This window comes from Salvelinus alpinus, chromosome 27, assembly GCF_045679555.1.
Source record: "Salvelinus alpinus chromosome 27, SLU_Salpinus.1, whole genome shotgun sequence".
Classification (NCBI taxonomy): Eukaryota; Metazoa; Chordata; class Actinopteri; order Salmoniformes; family Salmonidae; genus Salvelinus; species Salvelinus alpinus.
In genome coordinates this window covers 33,806,554-33,823,101 of record NC_092112.1, presented here as the reverse complement: position 1 = coordinate 33,823,101, position 16,548 = coordinate 33,806,554, and the positions used below count along the sequence as shown (strand labels likewise).

The window sequence follows — 16,548 nt, the reverse complement described above, 5'->3', positions numbered from 1 at the left end:
GAACTCAAGTCCTTTTGTTCACCTGACCTAGAATTCCTCACAATCAAATGCCGACCGTATTATCTCCCAAGAGAACTCTCCTCCGTTATTGTCACAGCCGTATATCCCCACCGCAAGCGAATACCAAGAGGACCATCAAGGAACTTCACTGGAAACCATATATCCTGAGGTTGCATTTATTGTAGCTTGGGACTTTAACAAAACTAATTTGAGAACAAGGCTACCTAAATTCTATCAGCATATCGATTGCAGTACACGAGCGAGTAACACGCTCAACCATTGCTACTCAGACTTCCACGATGCATACAAGGCCCTCCCCCACCCTCCTTTTGGCAAATCTGATGATGACTCCATCTTGTTGCTCCCCTCCTATAGGCAGAAACTAAAACAGGAAGCGTCCGTGCTTAGGTCTAACCAACGCTGGTCTGACCAATCAGATTCCATGCTTCAAGATTGCTTCGATCATGTGGACTGGGATATGTTCTGGGTAGCCTCAGATAACAACACTGACTTGATGAGCAAGTTTATAAGGAAGTGTATAGGAGATTTTGTACCCATGGTGACTATTAAAACCTTCCCTAACCAGAAACCGTGGATTGATGGCAGCATTCGCGCAAAACTGAAATCACGTACCACCACATTTAATCATGGCAAGGCAACTGGGAATATGGCCGAATACAAACAGTGTAGTTATTCCCTCCATACGGCAATCAAACAAGCAAAGTGTCAGTATAGTGATAAAATGGAGTCGCAATTCAACAGCTCAAACATGAGATGTATGTGGCAGGGTCTACAGACAATCACGGATTACAAAAAGAAAACCAGCCCCGTCGCAGACATCGACATCTTGCTTACAGACAAATTAAACAACTTCTTTGCGCGCTTTGAGGACAATACAGTTGCAAACCGCTACCAAAGACTGTGGGCTCTCCTTCTCTGTGGCCGACGTGAGTAAAACATTTAGACGTGTTAACCCTCGCAAGGCTGCCGGCCCAGACGGCATCCCTAGCCTCAGAGCATGCGCAGACCAGCTGGCCGGTGTCTTTACGGACATATTCAATCAATCCCTATCCCAGTCTGCTGCCCCCACATGCACCAGTGTTCCTGTTCCTAAGAAAGCAAAGGTAACTGAACTAAATGACTATCGCCCCGAAGCACTCACTTCTGTCATCATGAAGTGCTTTTGAGAGACTAGTCAAGGATCATATCACCTCCACCCTACCTGTCACCCTAGACCCACTTCAATTTGCTTACCGCCCCAATAGGTCCACAGACCACATCGCCATCACACTGCACACTGCCCTATCCCATCTGGACAAGAGGAATACCTATGTAAGACTGCTGTTCATTGACTACAGCTCAGCATTTAACACCATAGTACCCTCCAAACTCATCATTAAGCTTGAGTCCCTGGGTCTTGACCCCGCCCTGTGCAACTGGTTCCTGGACTTCCTGACGGGCCGCCCCCAGGTGGTGAAGGTAGGAAACAACATCTCCACTCCGCTGATCCTCAACACTGGGGCCCCACAAGGGTGCGTTCTCAGCCCCTTCCAGTACTCCCTGTTCACCCACGACTGCATGGCCATGCATGCCTCCAACTCAATCATCAAATTTGCAGACAACACAACAGTGGTAGGCTTGATTACCAACAATGACAAGACAGCTTACAGGGAGGAGGTGATGGTCCTTGGAGTGTGGTGTCAGGAAAATAACCTCTCACTCAATGTCAGCAAAACAAAGGAGATGATCGTGGACATCAAAAAACATCAGAGGGGCCTCCCGGGTGGCGCAGTGGTCTAGGGCACTGCATCGCAGCGCTAGCTGTGCCACCAGAGACTCTGGGTTCGCGCCCAGGCTCTGTCGCAGCCGGCCGCGACCGGGAGGTCCGTGGGGCGACGGACAATTGGCCTAGCGTCGTCCGGGTTAGGGAGGGTTTGGCCGGTAGGGATATCCTTGTCTCATCGCGCACCAGCGACTCCTGTGGCGGGCCGGGCGCAGTGCGCGCTAACCTGGTAGCCAGGTGCACGGTGTTTCCTCCGACTCATTGGTGCGGCTGGCTTCCGTGTTGGAGGCGCGCTGTGTTAAGAAGCAGTGCGGCTTGGTTGGGTTGTGTTTCGGAGGACGCATGGCTTTCGACCTTCGTCTCTCCCGAGCCCGTACGGGAGTTGTAGCGATGAGACAAGATAGTAATTACTAACAATTGGATACCACGAGATTGGGGAGAAAAAAGGGGGTAAAATTTTAATAAAAAAATATAAAAAATAAAAGAAACATCAGAGGGAGCACCCCCCTATCCAAATCGACAGGACAGCAGTGGAGAAGGTGGAAAGTTTTAAGTTCCTCGGCGTACATATCACCGACAAACTGAAATGGTCCACACACACAGACAGTGTGGTGAAGAAGATGCAACAGTGCCTCTTCAACCTCCGGAGGCTGAAAAAATGTGGCTTGTCACCGAAAACACTCACTAACTTTTACAGATGCACAATTGAGAGCATCCTGTCGGGCTGTATCACCGCCTGGTACGACAACTGCACTGCCCACAACTGAAGGGCTCTCCAGAGGGTGGTGCGGTCTGCACAACGCATCACTGGGGGAAAACTACCTGCCCTCCAGGACACCTACAACACCCGATGTCAAAGGAAGGCAAAAAAGATCATCAAGGACATCAACCACCTGAGCCACTGCCTCTGTTCACCCCGCTTCCATCCAGAATCCGAGGTCAGTACAGGTGCATCAAAGCTAGGACAGAGAGATTAAAAAACAGCTTCTATCTCAAGGCCATCAGATTGTTAAACAGCCACCACTAGCACAGAGAGGCGGCTGCCTACCTACAGATTTGATATCATTGGCCACTTTAATAAATGGAACACTAGTCACTTTGATATTGTCACTTTAAGAATGTTTACATATCTCGCATTACTTATCTCATACAGTTGAAGTTTACATACACCTTAGCCAAATACATTTAAACTCAGTTTTTCACAATTCCTGACATTTAATCCTAGTAAAAATTCCCTGTCTTAGGTCAGTTAGGATCACCACTTTATTTTAAGAATGTGAAATGTCATAATAATAGTAGAGAGAAGGATTCATTTCAGCTCTTATTTCTTTCATCACATTCCCAGTCGGTCAGAAGTTTACACTCAATTAGTATTTGGTAGCATTGCCTTTAAATTGTTTAACTTGGGTCAAACGGTTTGGGTAGCCTTCCACAAGCTTCCCACAATAAGTTGGGTGAATTTTGGCCCATTCCTCTTGACAGAGCTGGTGTAACTGAGTCAGGTTTGTAGGCCTCCTTGCTCGCACACGCTTTTTCAGTTCTGCCCACAAACTTTCTATTTGATTGAGGTCGGGGCTTTGTGATGGCCACTCCAATACCTTGACTTTGTTGTCCTTAAGTAATTTTGCCACAACTTTGGAAGTATGCTTGGGGTCATTGTCCATTTGGAAGACCCATTTGCAACCAAGCTTTAACTTCTTGACTGATGTCCTGAGATGTTGCTTCAATATATCCACATAATTTGCCATCCTCATGATGCCATCTATTTTGTGAAGTGCACCAGACCCTCCTGCAGCAAAGCACCCCCACAACATGATGCTGCCACCCCCCGTGCTTCACGGATGGTGTTCTTCGGCTTGCAAGCCTCCCCCTCTTTCCTCCAAACATAACAATGGTCATTATGGCCAAACAGTTATATTTTTGTTTCATCAGACCAGAGAACATTTCTCCGAAAAGTACAATCTTTGTCCCCATGTGCAGTTGCAAACCGTGGTCTGGCTTTTTTATGGCGGTTTTGAAGCAGTGGCTTCTTCCTTGCTGAGCGGCCTTTCAGGTTATGTCAATATAGGACTCGTTTTACTGTGGATATAGATACCTTTGTACCCGTTTCCTCCAGCATCTTCTCAAGGTCCTTTGCTGCTGTTCTGGGATTGATTTGCACTTTTCGCACCAAAGTACGTTCATCTTTAGGAGACATCGCGTCTCCTTCCTGAGCGGTATGACGGCTGCGTGGTCCCATGGTGTTTATACTTGCGTACTATGGGTTGTACAGATGAATGTGGTACCTTCAGGCGTTTGGAAATTACTCCCAGGGATGAACTAGACTTGTGGAGGTCTACAAAAAAAAAATTCTGAGGACTTGGCTGATTTCTTTTGATTTTGCCATGATGTCAAGCAAAGAGGCACTGAGTTTGAAGGTAGGCCTTGAAATACATCCACAGGTACACCTCCAATTGACTCAAATGGTGTCAATTAGCCTATCAGAAGCTTCTAAAGCCATGACATCATTTTCTGGAATTTTCCAAGCTGTTTAAAGGCAGTCAACTTAGTGTATGTAAACTTCTGACCCACTGGAATTGTGATACATTGAATTATAATTGAAATAAACTGTCTATAAAAAATTGTTGGAAAAAATACTTGTGTCATGCACAAAGTAGATGTCCTATCAGACTTGTCAAAACTATAGTTTGTTAACAAGAAATTTGTGGAGTGGTTGAAAAATTAGTTTTCATGACTCCAACCTAAGTGCATGTAAACTTCCGACTTCAACTGTATGTATATACTGTATACTACACTATCTATTCTATACTATCTATTGCATCTTAGCCACTCTGTCACTGCTCATTCATATATTTTACATTCCTTTACAAGTTTGTGTGTATTAGGTTTTGTTGTGTAATTGTTAGATATTACCTGTTAGATACTGCTGCACTGTCGGATCTGGAAGCATAAGCATTTCGCTACACTCGCAATAGCATCTACTAACCAAGTGTATGTGACCAAAACAATTTGATTTGATGACTACGCAGCGTCACAATGGTAGGGATTAGCTGAGCTGGGATTGGGTCATTGAAAGCTATCAATGCACGATTCAGAGAGGGCACAGGGCCAGATATGATGGGTCTTTTGTTAGTAATGTCATTAAAATCATAATGTCATTAAAACCCACATGGACAACGATAGAATCGATTGTCCTGACGTAGTACATTCGGGAGCAGCTTAGTAATGTAATTTACTCTCGCTCCTGGATAGGACATTGTTTTTTCACTGGGAAAGGTCACATTTCTTACCATGGAGCTGTCCAAAATCACTGCTGGCGAGAAGGACGAGGAAATCTGCCCACTCCCACGCTTCACAGGATTCAGGCCTCGGACAGATGGTAAAGCCTCGCTCGATCCAGAGCAGGGACGGAAGGTTGGTGATGTCGACTTTGAAATCATAGTAGTAGGCACTGCGACCGCAGACACCCCCAGCGACGAAGGTGCATGAAGATCAGGCTCCAGGACGGTGAAGGGAGTTAAAAAAAAGCAAAAAGGGAGGGTAGAGCTCATCCATGAAAACACATTTAAAAGTCTTGACAGGGATGGGATTTGAACCAATGACCTAAACAGACATTGTGTCTGGTAGACTTGGTATTTACCCACTTTTCCAACATGGAAATTATATAATATTGAGAAAGGTGTTTTAAGTTCTGTATTAAGTATGTAATTGATAACTGAGAAGGATACCAAATCTCGGCAAGTTCATTGGAAGAAGTGACACAAGCAGTCCTTCAGCCTAAGTCTCACAGATGCTTGAATTACAGATACTTGCCACAGTGCCCAACAAAGTTTCACCATGTTGATTAGATATCCAAATACTTTTGGATTGACACTGCAATAAAATGGATTAATGTAGAACCAATGTCCTTGAAAGTTTGCTGTGTCTTGGTCTAATTGCAAGGTAGTTATTTCGATTGGAGCCTAAAAAAAGCAAAAAGGTAGGGTGGATCTCCTCCATGAAGACACATTGAAAAGTCTTGACAGGGGTGGGATTTGAACCCATGACTTAAACAGACATTGTGTAAGGTAGACTTTGCAACCTGGAACATAACAATGTAGAGAAATATGTTTTAAGTTTTGTAGAACTGCGTAATTGATAACTGAGAAGATACCAAGTCTGGGCAAGGTTCTTGGAGGAAGTGACTGTGAATCTCGAAAAACAGCTTTGGTGCTTACTGGTCTTGTACATTCAACACTGCAGGTTCTACTCCTAGGGGCTTTCCCCTGTTGGATTCTAGCTGAAAATATACCTATTCATGTTACCATGTCTTATTGATTACTTTACATGTATAAGTTAGGTATAGGTTGGGGTCAATGAAGGGTGGGTAGGAATGTGGTTCATGGAAATGCAGAAAGTTAACATTCTGTCAAACATGTTATTGTTGGATATCTAGCCTTCTAAGGAGAGAGGCATAGGAAAACAATCTGGTTTCAGTCACTGGTAAGCTTGGACAGCCGTGGAATTAGGGAGGAGCGAGGAATTCAGCCTGAGGTCAAGTAAACAGATGAAGTGAGATGAGTTTTTACTCTGTGTGTTCAGAACCTAACAGTTGCATTGTCGGCAGGATTCACCACAATTTACAGTCGAACTGGAGAGTCCGAATCAGTGAAACAGGAGCTGGCACCAAAAACAAGATAGAGAGAGTCGTAGGCTGAATACAAATTGTAGGATACGGACCTAGCCTGAGCTTATTCAGTACTCCCATTGTATTATGACCAGTCGTAGATTTATGGTATAGGGTAAGTCCTGGAAAGTAAGCCTGAGCAGGGTGGTCCCTTCGGAGGGTAAGTACAAGGGGGAAAACCATGATGGTTCCTGCTAGAGTCATAAAGAATAGGGTAAGTCCTGGAAAGTAAGCCTGAGCAGACTGGTACCTGTGGGGATTAAGTCCTAGGGGGCACATCCCGAGTGGGGTTGGTTCCCTGCTAGACCTGCTAGGGGGGGGGGGGGGAAATCCCGCTGTGGTGGCCATGAGGTTATAGAGTGGATAAATTGTAATGCTTGTGTTCTAGTATAGTAGGTTGTAGAGAAGTAGTCCATGTAGAAGGACAAAGGAATGAAATGCATACGGTGGAGAATAGGAGATATCCGAGAATATCTGTGCTTTCAGATTAAACCTTGTCAGTGAGTGGGAATATGGAGCAAAAAGACACTGAATGTTGTCGTCAATGTGGCGCTTTTGGCCATTGGGTGAGAGACTGTTCAGTGTTGCCTGAGCCCTCTGTGCCCGCTCATTCCGGGGTAAGCGTGGCTGTGCAGACATTTTCTTTACTGACTAGTGAGCAACATCAAACACTCCTGAAAGTGGATAGAGTTGGGAGAATGCATAGGGATATTTGGCCTCTGTGCGGTCATCAAATTGGCGAAATTTACAATGAAAAATTATGTCCAGTGGAGTAACCGGGACATAATCTAAAGCTATGCAATTACTACCAATGCTGTTTACAATAGGTCCAGTTACTCTTTATGGTAGCTGGGGTAGAACCGATTATGGGTTTGGAAAATCTTTGCGAAGTGACAAGGGAATGGGTTCTCAAAGGTAACAAGTTATTGGCACGGCCAAACACTTCTTGCATGCACAGAAAGCCTTTAGAGTTTGAGGGAACATTACATTGTCTGAAGAGAAAGCCTTGAATTGTACACAGAATCTCCTCTCTATCTTGGTTTGTGCAGGTGACTGTGGCCTTCTCCTCAGACCAATTGGCAGTACGCCCAGAACATTGCTCTGTGAACCAAAAGGAGTATCTCAGTTTCAAGGTCCCAGCTTTGAGAGAAGAAACCGCGTAAGGTATCAATTCAGTCACATACATGAACTAACGTTAATAATGAATAATGTAAACCATGCTTTTATGACTTGTTTGTGTAGCAGTATATAAGGACTGAAAGGGAACGCCCTTGTCAGAGTTTTCATCAAACTTGTTTTTTTGTGAACCTCTCCGGCCGTGCTCAATGGGTGACATGTCTGGTGACTATGCAGGCCATGGAAGAACTGGGACATCTTTAGCTCCCAGGAATTGTGTACAGATCCTTGCGACATGGGGCAGTGCATTATTATGTTGAAACATGGGGTGATGGAGGCAGATGAATGGCACGACAATGGATCTCGTCACGGTCTCTCTGTGCATTCAAATTGCCATCGATAAATTGCTATTGTGTTTGTTGTCCGTACCGTATGCCTGCCCATACCATAACCCTACCACCACCATGGGGCACTCTGTTCACAATGTTGACATAAGCAAACCGCTCAACCACACAACGCCATACACGTGGTCTGCGGTTGTGAGGCCATTTGGACATACTGTCAAATTCTCTAAAATGATATTGGAGGCGGCTTATGGTGGAGAAATTAACATTAAATTATCTGTCAACAGCTTTGGTGGACATTCCTGCATTCAGCATGTCAATTGCACGCTCCCTCAACTTGAGACATCTGTGACATTGTGTTGTGTGACAAAACTTCACATTTTAGAGTGGCCTGTTATTGTCCCCAGCACAAGGTGCACCTGTGTAATGATCATGCTGTTTAATCACCTTCTTGATATGCCACACTTGTCAGGTGGATGGATTATCTTGGCGAAGGAGAAATGTTCACCAACAGGGACGTTAACAAATCTGTGCACAATTTGAGGGAAATAAGCTTTTTGTGCATATGGAAAATGTCTGGGATATTTTATTTCAGCTCAGGAAACATGGGACTAATACTTTACATTATGTTTTTATATTTTCTGGAAAACAGTGCTGTAGCTCTGCCACTTTCCACCGCAGATGGGAAGGGCGACATAGGCGGATGCAGTGTATTGAGTTGCAGCCCTTGCAAAAAAACATCTCTAGCTTAAACTGACAGATTGATAATTTGATTATGTATACATTTTGCACAGAGGAAATCAGTTTTTCAGAGCAGGACATGGAAATGCAAAGAACTCAGTGAAAGATATGCGAACACAAAAACTCTGCCAGGAACCCACAGGTTCCATCACAAAGCCTCATAAAATAGGTTTCCATCCAAATGGCGACAGATTATCATGCGAATATATTCAAAATTTTGCATAAAAAGAATACGTGTATTTTCCCAACAGAGATTTTTCCATCTAATTGACTTGCTGTGTGTGTTGGCCTCCCGAGTGGAGCAGCAGTGTAAGGCACTGCATCGCAGCTCTAGAGGTGTCCCTACAGACCCGTGTTCGATCCCGGGCTGTATCACAACCGGCTGTGGTCGGAAGTCCCATAGGGCAGGGCACAAATGGCCCAGCGTCATCTGGGTTAGGAGAGGGTTTGGCCGGGGGGAATTTATTTGGCTTATCGCGCTCTACCAACTCCTTGTGGCAGGCCGGGTGCCTAAAGGTTTACCTCCGTTGTCCGTTGAACAGTGTTTCCTCCAACACATTGGTGCGGCTGGCTTCCGGGTTAAGCGGGCGGGTGTTAAGAAGCACGGTTTGGTGGGTTATGTTTCGGAAGATACATGACTTGACCTTGGCCTCCAGAGCCCATTGGGGAGTTGCAGTGATTAGACAAGATCGAAATTGGGGAGAAAAATAGTAAATTACACAACAAAAAGGCTGTGCGTGTTGACATGAAGCATATAAAACAGTTTTTGGTTCAATAACCATGACCTTATAAAATATACAGGTTAAATGGATTTCCATCGCATTTTCAACACGGATTTCTCACAAATGTTGCATTATATAGTGAGTGTGCCCACTCTGGTATTTGTGCTTGCGCTCTTGCCAACAGCTCACAGATACTGTGCGGGTATAGCCTACATGTTGAGATTATGAACAAAAGAGCAAAAAAATGTTGGGTCAAACGGCAGCAAAGCATTGATGATCATGTCACCAGAATAAGACCCTCAATATTTATTAGAAAGGAGCAACGAGCTCATCACCTGGCATGTTGTATCATATGTTACGTTTCATATGGTATGTATTGATTTGTGGATGTCCATCACCCATTTCATATAAAACTGTATGGTACAAATTACAATTAGTATATGTTGCGAATTTCCAAAATGTATAGTATGTTATGAATTTTCCAAACTTATGTTACCAGTTCTAGCTAGGTGGTTAACGTTAGCTAGGCCAGGGGTTAGGGTTAAGTTTAGGAGTAAGGTTAAAGAGCTAGGGGTAAGGTTAGCTAACATGCTAAGTAGTTGCAAAAAAGTAGTAAGTAGTTAAAGGTGGTAATTAGCCAAAATGCTAAAAGTTGTCTGTGATGAGATTGAGCTCACAACCTTTGGGTTGCTAGACGTTGGCGTTATACGCCCAACCTACTTAAAATGTTGCCTTAAGTAACCATCTGTCTTATGTAACCATACCAAACATGGTTACATAAGTCCAAATTTACTTCGATATGATGGTTATCAATATACTGTTTTGCGCATAAAAGCGTCTGTCAGGCCTGCTACCTTTTACAAAAAGATACCACCTTATCTAGCGTATTCGATTTTGTCGACATTTGAAAAGTTCACACATTTTCTGTTTCCATCAGGCTTGTCATGCCATTTTCTGTCTGACACGTAATTTACTCGCATAAAAAGGTTGTCTGGAAACCTGGTTGTACAGTAGGTCCAGAGTTTCCAGGGACACAACTTATACCATTAAGTTTGACTTAGCAAACAATAGTGAATGTGCGAGCATCTGATTTTCTAGTTCTCTGCTATGAGTACTGGTTTGGAATAGTGGATGATGAAAACATGGATGTAAAGGCGATATTCATGCACCTACGTTATCCCGCAAGGTAATTTTCTTGACCAGAGGACACGTTATGTGCCAAAAACAAGCATTATCTGCACCATTAAAGCATAAACCACTGCCAATGGTCGCCAATGTCATTTGGTTTGTTGTGACATCACTGCATTAGATATTTTTACTTTTATTGAAAAATTATTTCTTCTTGGCGGGCCACATCAAATTGCTTGCAGAAATATCCGGTCGACAGGACACTTGCTGACAATCCCTGGTTTTAATAAATGAGGCCTCAGGATGAGAATTATACTAAACAAAAATATAAAATGCAACATTGAACAATTTCTAACATTTTACTGAGTTAAAGTTCAAAGGAGGAAATCAGTCAATTGAAATAAATTCATTAGGCCCTAATCTATGAATTTCACATGACTGGGCAGGGGTGCAGCCATGGGTGGGCATATGCCCACCACTTGGGAGCCAGCTCCACCCACCGGGGAGCCAGGCTCAACCAATCAGAATTCGTTTTTCCACACAAAAGGGCTTGAGAGCACACTGAAGCTTTCAAGGACCAGGGTTAGTGACCACTGCTGTAAGACAAATACAATCATTGCAAGCAAACCATGGGACCACAAAAAAAGGAAACTGACTACACCATTAGTCATGCGGGGAATTGTTTTTATTGTGCACATTCACAGAACAGGATGTGTAAGTACTGCATCCTTAATGCTTACAGAACCCCCACGAGTCAATGAGTCTTCATACAGCAGACAGTCAAACACACTCATCTCAGTATTTACAGAGATTATTAGGGTAAAGCTCTTTTCCTGCCTTGCTGGGCAAGGTACAAATCTCATCTCACAGAACTGGAAACAAGGTCAGGCAGGGAAAGTAGGGGTAATACAACAAAAGAATACCTTAGTGTTATGTAAATGTCATTCTGCTTGAATGGCCACACCCATCGGATTTGTAAGAGCGTGTGTTTGATCATGTGCTCAATTATAACACTTTCACACGCGCCTGAAGTGAAGTGGTGAGGACCCCCCAGATCATGGCTCTATGTTGAGTGAGGCCTGACGCATCTCTCATAAAACACACACACTTTTGCCCGAAGGAGGGTTCCTTCACTGCACAAACGCATAGGACACTGCATCCCTGTTCATCACATACACCACTTTCTATCTCAAATCTCAATCTACATTGGCAATGGTTGGACACACCTCTTTGGAGGAGCTGACAAGTTGAGTGAAGCTTTAAAAGTTTTTGTAAAAAAAAGTTTGTTTTTGCTGATAACTTCTATAACTAAAGCAGGGCACTTAATGTGACAAATTGTGAATAGTTCAAAAGGGTGTTATGATAGCATGGCCCTGACGGCGCAAGAAAATTAGGGGATGAGTGCTTCATTCCGGGAGAAGATTTTTTTTTTTTAAGAAATGTTATCTTGTTTGGGAAATTTCAATAATCCAATACACTTTACTAACGAAGAGTGCTTTACCTGGGACTAAAATCCAGAAACATATGTTGAGAAATATTTTTTTTTACTTTTGGAAAATAACCTAAGTAGGCCTTTTTGTTTTGTCATGTGGAAGGGCTGGGTCAAATCCCTAAGAAGCTATGATGGAAAGAAGCTATGATGGAAAAGTAAGTTAGGACAGTTAAATTCCGGCTTATTCGGAAATTACCTAGCAAGCGACCTACAGAATTGATATAGGTACTCTTTGTCCATATCGAGAGGGACATTCAAAATCCCTGTTATGATTGTACATAACATTCAGAATATCTGGCGCACCCTTGTACAGACCTCAAACTGTCACCCCTCTTCACAGCACACACACATTCTTGACCTGTTAAACTCATCATACATAACCTTTCAGTCATCATGTGCACATTAAGATAGCCTTGTCCAACTAGGCCTAGGCCTACTATCCCCTCAAATAGCTGGCAAATTGCTATTATGGCAGATTGTAACCAAATCCAGCCATGATTTACCATACAGGCTATAAATCCTTGGCTACAGATGAAACAATTTAGGCATTCAGCTCTTTCTCCCATCAGAAACTTGGGATGGGGATAAATAACATTGACTCCCTTGAAGGGGGAGAATCTGAGCTTTGCAACAATGCCAGAAATATTAATGTACTCCTAATATTAAGCAAATGGCATTCATATTTTCAATTTAAAAAACTGCACTCGTATTAGTGGGCCGTGAGAGTAGCAACACAGATGAATAGTAGCACACATGGGAAAATAGTTTCTGATCTGATCAAAGCAAAAATAGCCTACATTGTTTCTAGTTTAGGTTAGTTACAATTGAATTATCCTGAGCATCAGTTCAAAAGATACACAAGTGACTGAAGTGACCGCCGGGAGCTGTGGGAGAGCCGGGCAGATCAGCTCAATCAGACCCTGCAACTGAAAGACGTTCATTTAGCCAATGAGAGGATTGCATTCAATATTCTGCAAAGGCATGCATGCTTATGATTGGACAAAACAGACTAAAGGGAGCTTCATGTCAAATTGAATGTTCATTAGTCACACGTGGAATTCTCGTCGTCACGTTTTCGTCAACTAAAAAGAAAACTAAATTGTTAGTTATTGTTTTTTTTCATGGCATCTCGCTATCATCATTAGTTCCCGCAGGAAAAATAGGTTGACTAATATTTTGTCATAGTAATTGACTAAATTAAAACTGGTACACATCCACCATCCACATGTCACACACACACCTATTGTACACATACACAAGCCCCCTCTCTCTAGTCCTTAAACCCACACACTTTCCAAACACACAAGGCCCTCTAAACTACTCACACACAGAAACCACAAAACACACATTACCCTCTCCAAACAGACACACATCATCAACCGTCAGAGGTAAGCACTAGGGGTGAATGTCCTGTCCGCTGTATGACTGAGCGGTGTCCAAAAAAACCCACTACTGGTTAGTGCTTGATTCTCCACTGAGCCTTGTGCTCCAGCTTTTCTCACACACACACACACACACACACACACACACACACACACACAGAGATTTAAATAAAGCTGAAAGGAGAGAGTGAGAGAGCAGAGTGGGGTTTGGTCGACCGAAAAGGGGTAGCAGAGGGATCCTGTTTTTTCTGGGGTCTGTGTGTGTGTGTGTCAGTGTTGAACACTGTCCGGTGTCCCATAGCCAGGGTTACAGGGAGGGGGAAACTGGCAGTCGGGGAGCACCAGGCCGCCCCACTCCGCCAGTCTTCGGCCACGCCTGCCTATAGTCCAGTTTTTCACCCAAGGAAGAGGCAGAGTGGCTAAGCCAGGGAGCGCTGACGAGGTTTTATCCTGGGGTAGAGCTGCAAGGAAGAGAAAAGGTAGAGAGAGGGAGAGAGAGAGAGCGGTAGAGAGACAGAGTGGTTATACATCAGAGAGGGCCAGTACTGCCAAACAGTCAAAATGTAATTGAAAACTGGGAACAACGCATGGGCCCAGGGGTAAGCAGTGAGCAGGCCTCATCCCAACAGGTGTGTGTGAGAATGTGTGCGTTTGACAGGCCTCACCCCCAGCAGGTTGCGGGGTACATAACCCTCCCTGTGGTCCAGGCGGCCCCACCACCACTCGGTCTCGCTGTCGTCTTGCCGCCGCAGGATGTTAATGGCGTCGCCCTCGCCGAAACACAGCTCATCTGGGCTCTGGGCCTCGTACTCCCACAGCGCATACACCGCCCCCTTGTTCATCACGCCCAGCTTTTCCTGGACACCTGGTAGAACACACACAGGTACTATATTAAGTAACTATAGTTATCATTACCGCAAAACTTCAGTTAAACACGGCCTGTTCCTTAATAACCAGGCAACGGATCACGTCATCTAATTAACTGTTTCAAATAAATGGCAGGTCTAAATTAATTGTTCACGAGGTTACCATGAATTACCCTGAATTGTTTACAAGGTTTAATGTTTGATTTGTTACATTAAATAATTCCGTAATGACTTGAAAAAATTGCAATCTGTTTTTATTGGCAGAAAGAAACTGCTAGACCACAGCTATTAGCTTTGGGAGAGACACTGACAAATCTGCCAAAAATGAACAGTCAAAGAGGAGAATAATTAGTCTGTCAAGGAAACTTTTATTTAAATTTTTTTATAGAGGCATTGGTGGCTAACAGCTGAGAACGGTTAGTGAAGTGGCAAGCACAAAAAGTCAACTTCGGGAGTAAAGACCCTTAAAAATCTGCTGACCGCCCTCTAGTGGCAATAGTAAGAACTGCTGAAAATGCAGTCAGGAGATACATTTTTCTGTCAAGGAAACGAAAAAAAGTTCATCATAATGGAGGCATACTAAGACAATAAATGTGTGTAAAGTGTGTAAATAACACAGTACAGGAATGAATGTATTGAATATATTGTAATGTTTTTAAAATTGTTTAACTGCCTTAATTTTAGCATAGCTCCCCTATGCTAAAATCCTCAGTGAATCCCCATCCAAGGTGAATTTCATTTTTTTTTTTTTTTAAACGTTTTTAGATAAAACTATACTAAATATAATCACATCACCAAATAATTCATTAAAACACACTATTTTGCAAAAGGTCTACAGTAGCCTCAACAGCACTCTGGAGGACAGCTACATTCCATCCTCCTCTGAGTACATTGACTTCAATACAAAACATAGGAGGCTCATGGTTCTCACCCAGTTCCATAGTCTTACACAGCAATTATGACAACTTGCAGAGGACATCCTCCAACCTATCAGAGCTCTTGCAGCATGAACTGACATGTTGTCCACCCAATCAAAGGATCAGAAAATTAATCTAGTACTGAAAGCATAAGCTACAGCTAGCTAGCACTGCAGTGCATAAAATGTGGTGAGTAGTTTACTCAAACACAATAGTTGAACAGTTTTGAACAAATTCATTTCTTCGTAAAAGGAGAAGCAAGAGAGATTATATTTTCTCACTTTCAGTTTCACTTAGCTAGCAAATACGGCTATCTAGTTTAGCCTACTGAAACACACTGCTCAAACAGAGGGATGCTATGTTAGCTAGCTGGCTATGAGTATCCAACAACACGAACTCTTCCAAGTTAATGTAAGCTTTTGGTTTTACTAATTTATTGCCACGTTGCCCGCCGGTGTAACTGCTTACTGACTGTATACTAACGTTACTGCATGACTTAGCGGGTTTCCTAAGCCATTAGTTCTATTAGCTATGCTGACTGATGTTACTTTAACTAATATGGTGATAACGATGTAGGCTGTGTGTAGCGGTTTGGCTTGGAAAGGTTTTTTCACCTGGTCACATATAGCTGACGTTTTGCGCTTTGAAGTCCACTAGTGAAGGGAAGAGGTGGAAGGAGGAGAGCGCATAACATAGATGCGAGAAAGAATACAACGTGGCTGCTATGAAACTGAACTGTGTTTATGCGTGATCAGGGGTGTATTCATTCTGCCGATTCTGTTAAAACATTTCTGATACAGAAGCAAACGGAACAAAACAGGGATAAACATACCTGAATTTGTCCAATAGAAACTCTTGTTTGCAACTGTTAGACTAATGATTACACCCAATATCAGCAAGATGTAGGCAAGAGTGTGCAAGACAGTATTGAATGTCACTGTCTCTCCATGTGGCACAGTCTGTCACATCAAATTGGTCTCTCGACCTCTGCAACTACGTTGTAAACTTTCATTCATAGGCTAGGTTGTAGCAACCTCATGATGGGTTTGGGAAAAAATTTAGTATCCTGTAGTAGCCTAAACCTATCGTTATTACATTTAACTGGGTGAATGGAATATGAATGCCGGTCATCCAATATGATGTAATAAAAATAAGGCCATGCTCAAAATTGTCCTCCCTCATCTGAAACGGCACTGATCGCCACTGAGGCCCGCCCACCTACTGGGGAGCCAGGCCCAGCCAATCAGAATTAGTTTTTCCACATAAAGAGGCTTTATTACAGACAGAAATATACCTCAGCAGCCCCCCTCAGACGATCCCGCAGGTGAAGAAGTCGGATGTGAGGGACTTGGGCTGGCGTGGTTACACGTGGTATGCGGTTGTGAGGCCAG

At 43.5% G+C, this 16,548-nt stretch overlaps 1 protein-coding gene across 5 annotated transcripts in view; it reads right to left on the bottom strand.

Annotated features, from left to right (window-relative positions):
• Positions 1–11,163: 11,163 nt before the first annotated feature.
• The window catches only part of ppp1r13bb (protein phosphatase 1, regulatory subunit 13Bb), an 86,306-nt gene continuing 80,921 nt past the window's right edge, over positions 11,164–16,548 (bottom strand). For all 5 annotated transcript variants that reach the window (XM_071370408.1, XM_071370409.1, XM_071370410.1 and 2 more), the window contains 2 exons: positions 14,040–14,239; positions 11,164–13,835 (listed from right to left, as the gene is read on the bottom strand). In XM_071370408.1, coding sequence (XP_071226509.1) covers positions 13,794–13,835; positions 14,040–14,239 — 242 coding nt within the window. In that variant the 3' untranslated portion in view covers positions 11,164–13,793. The remainder of the gene's footprint in view (positions 13,836–14,039; positions 14,240–16,548) is intronic.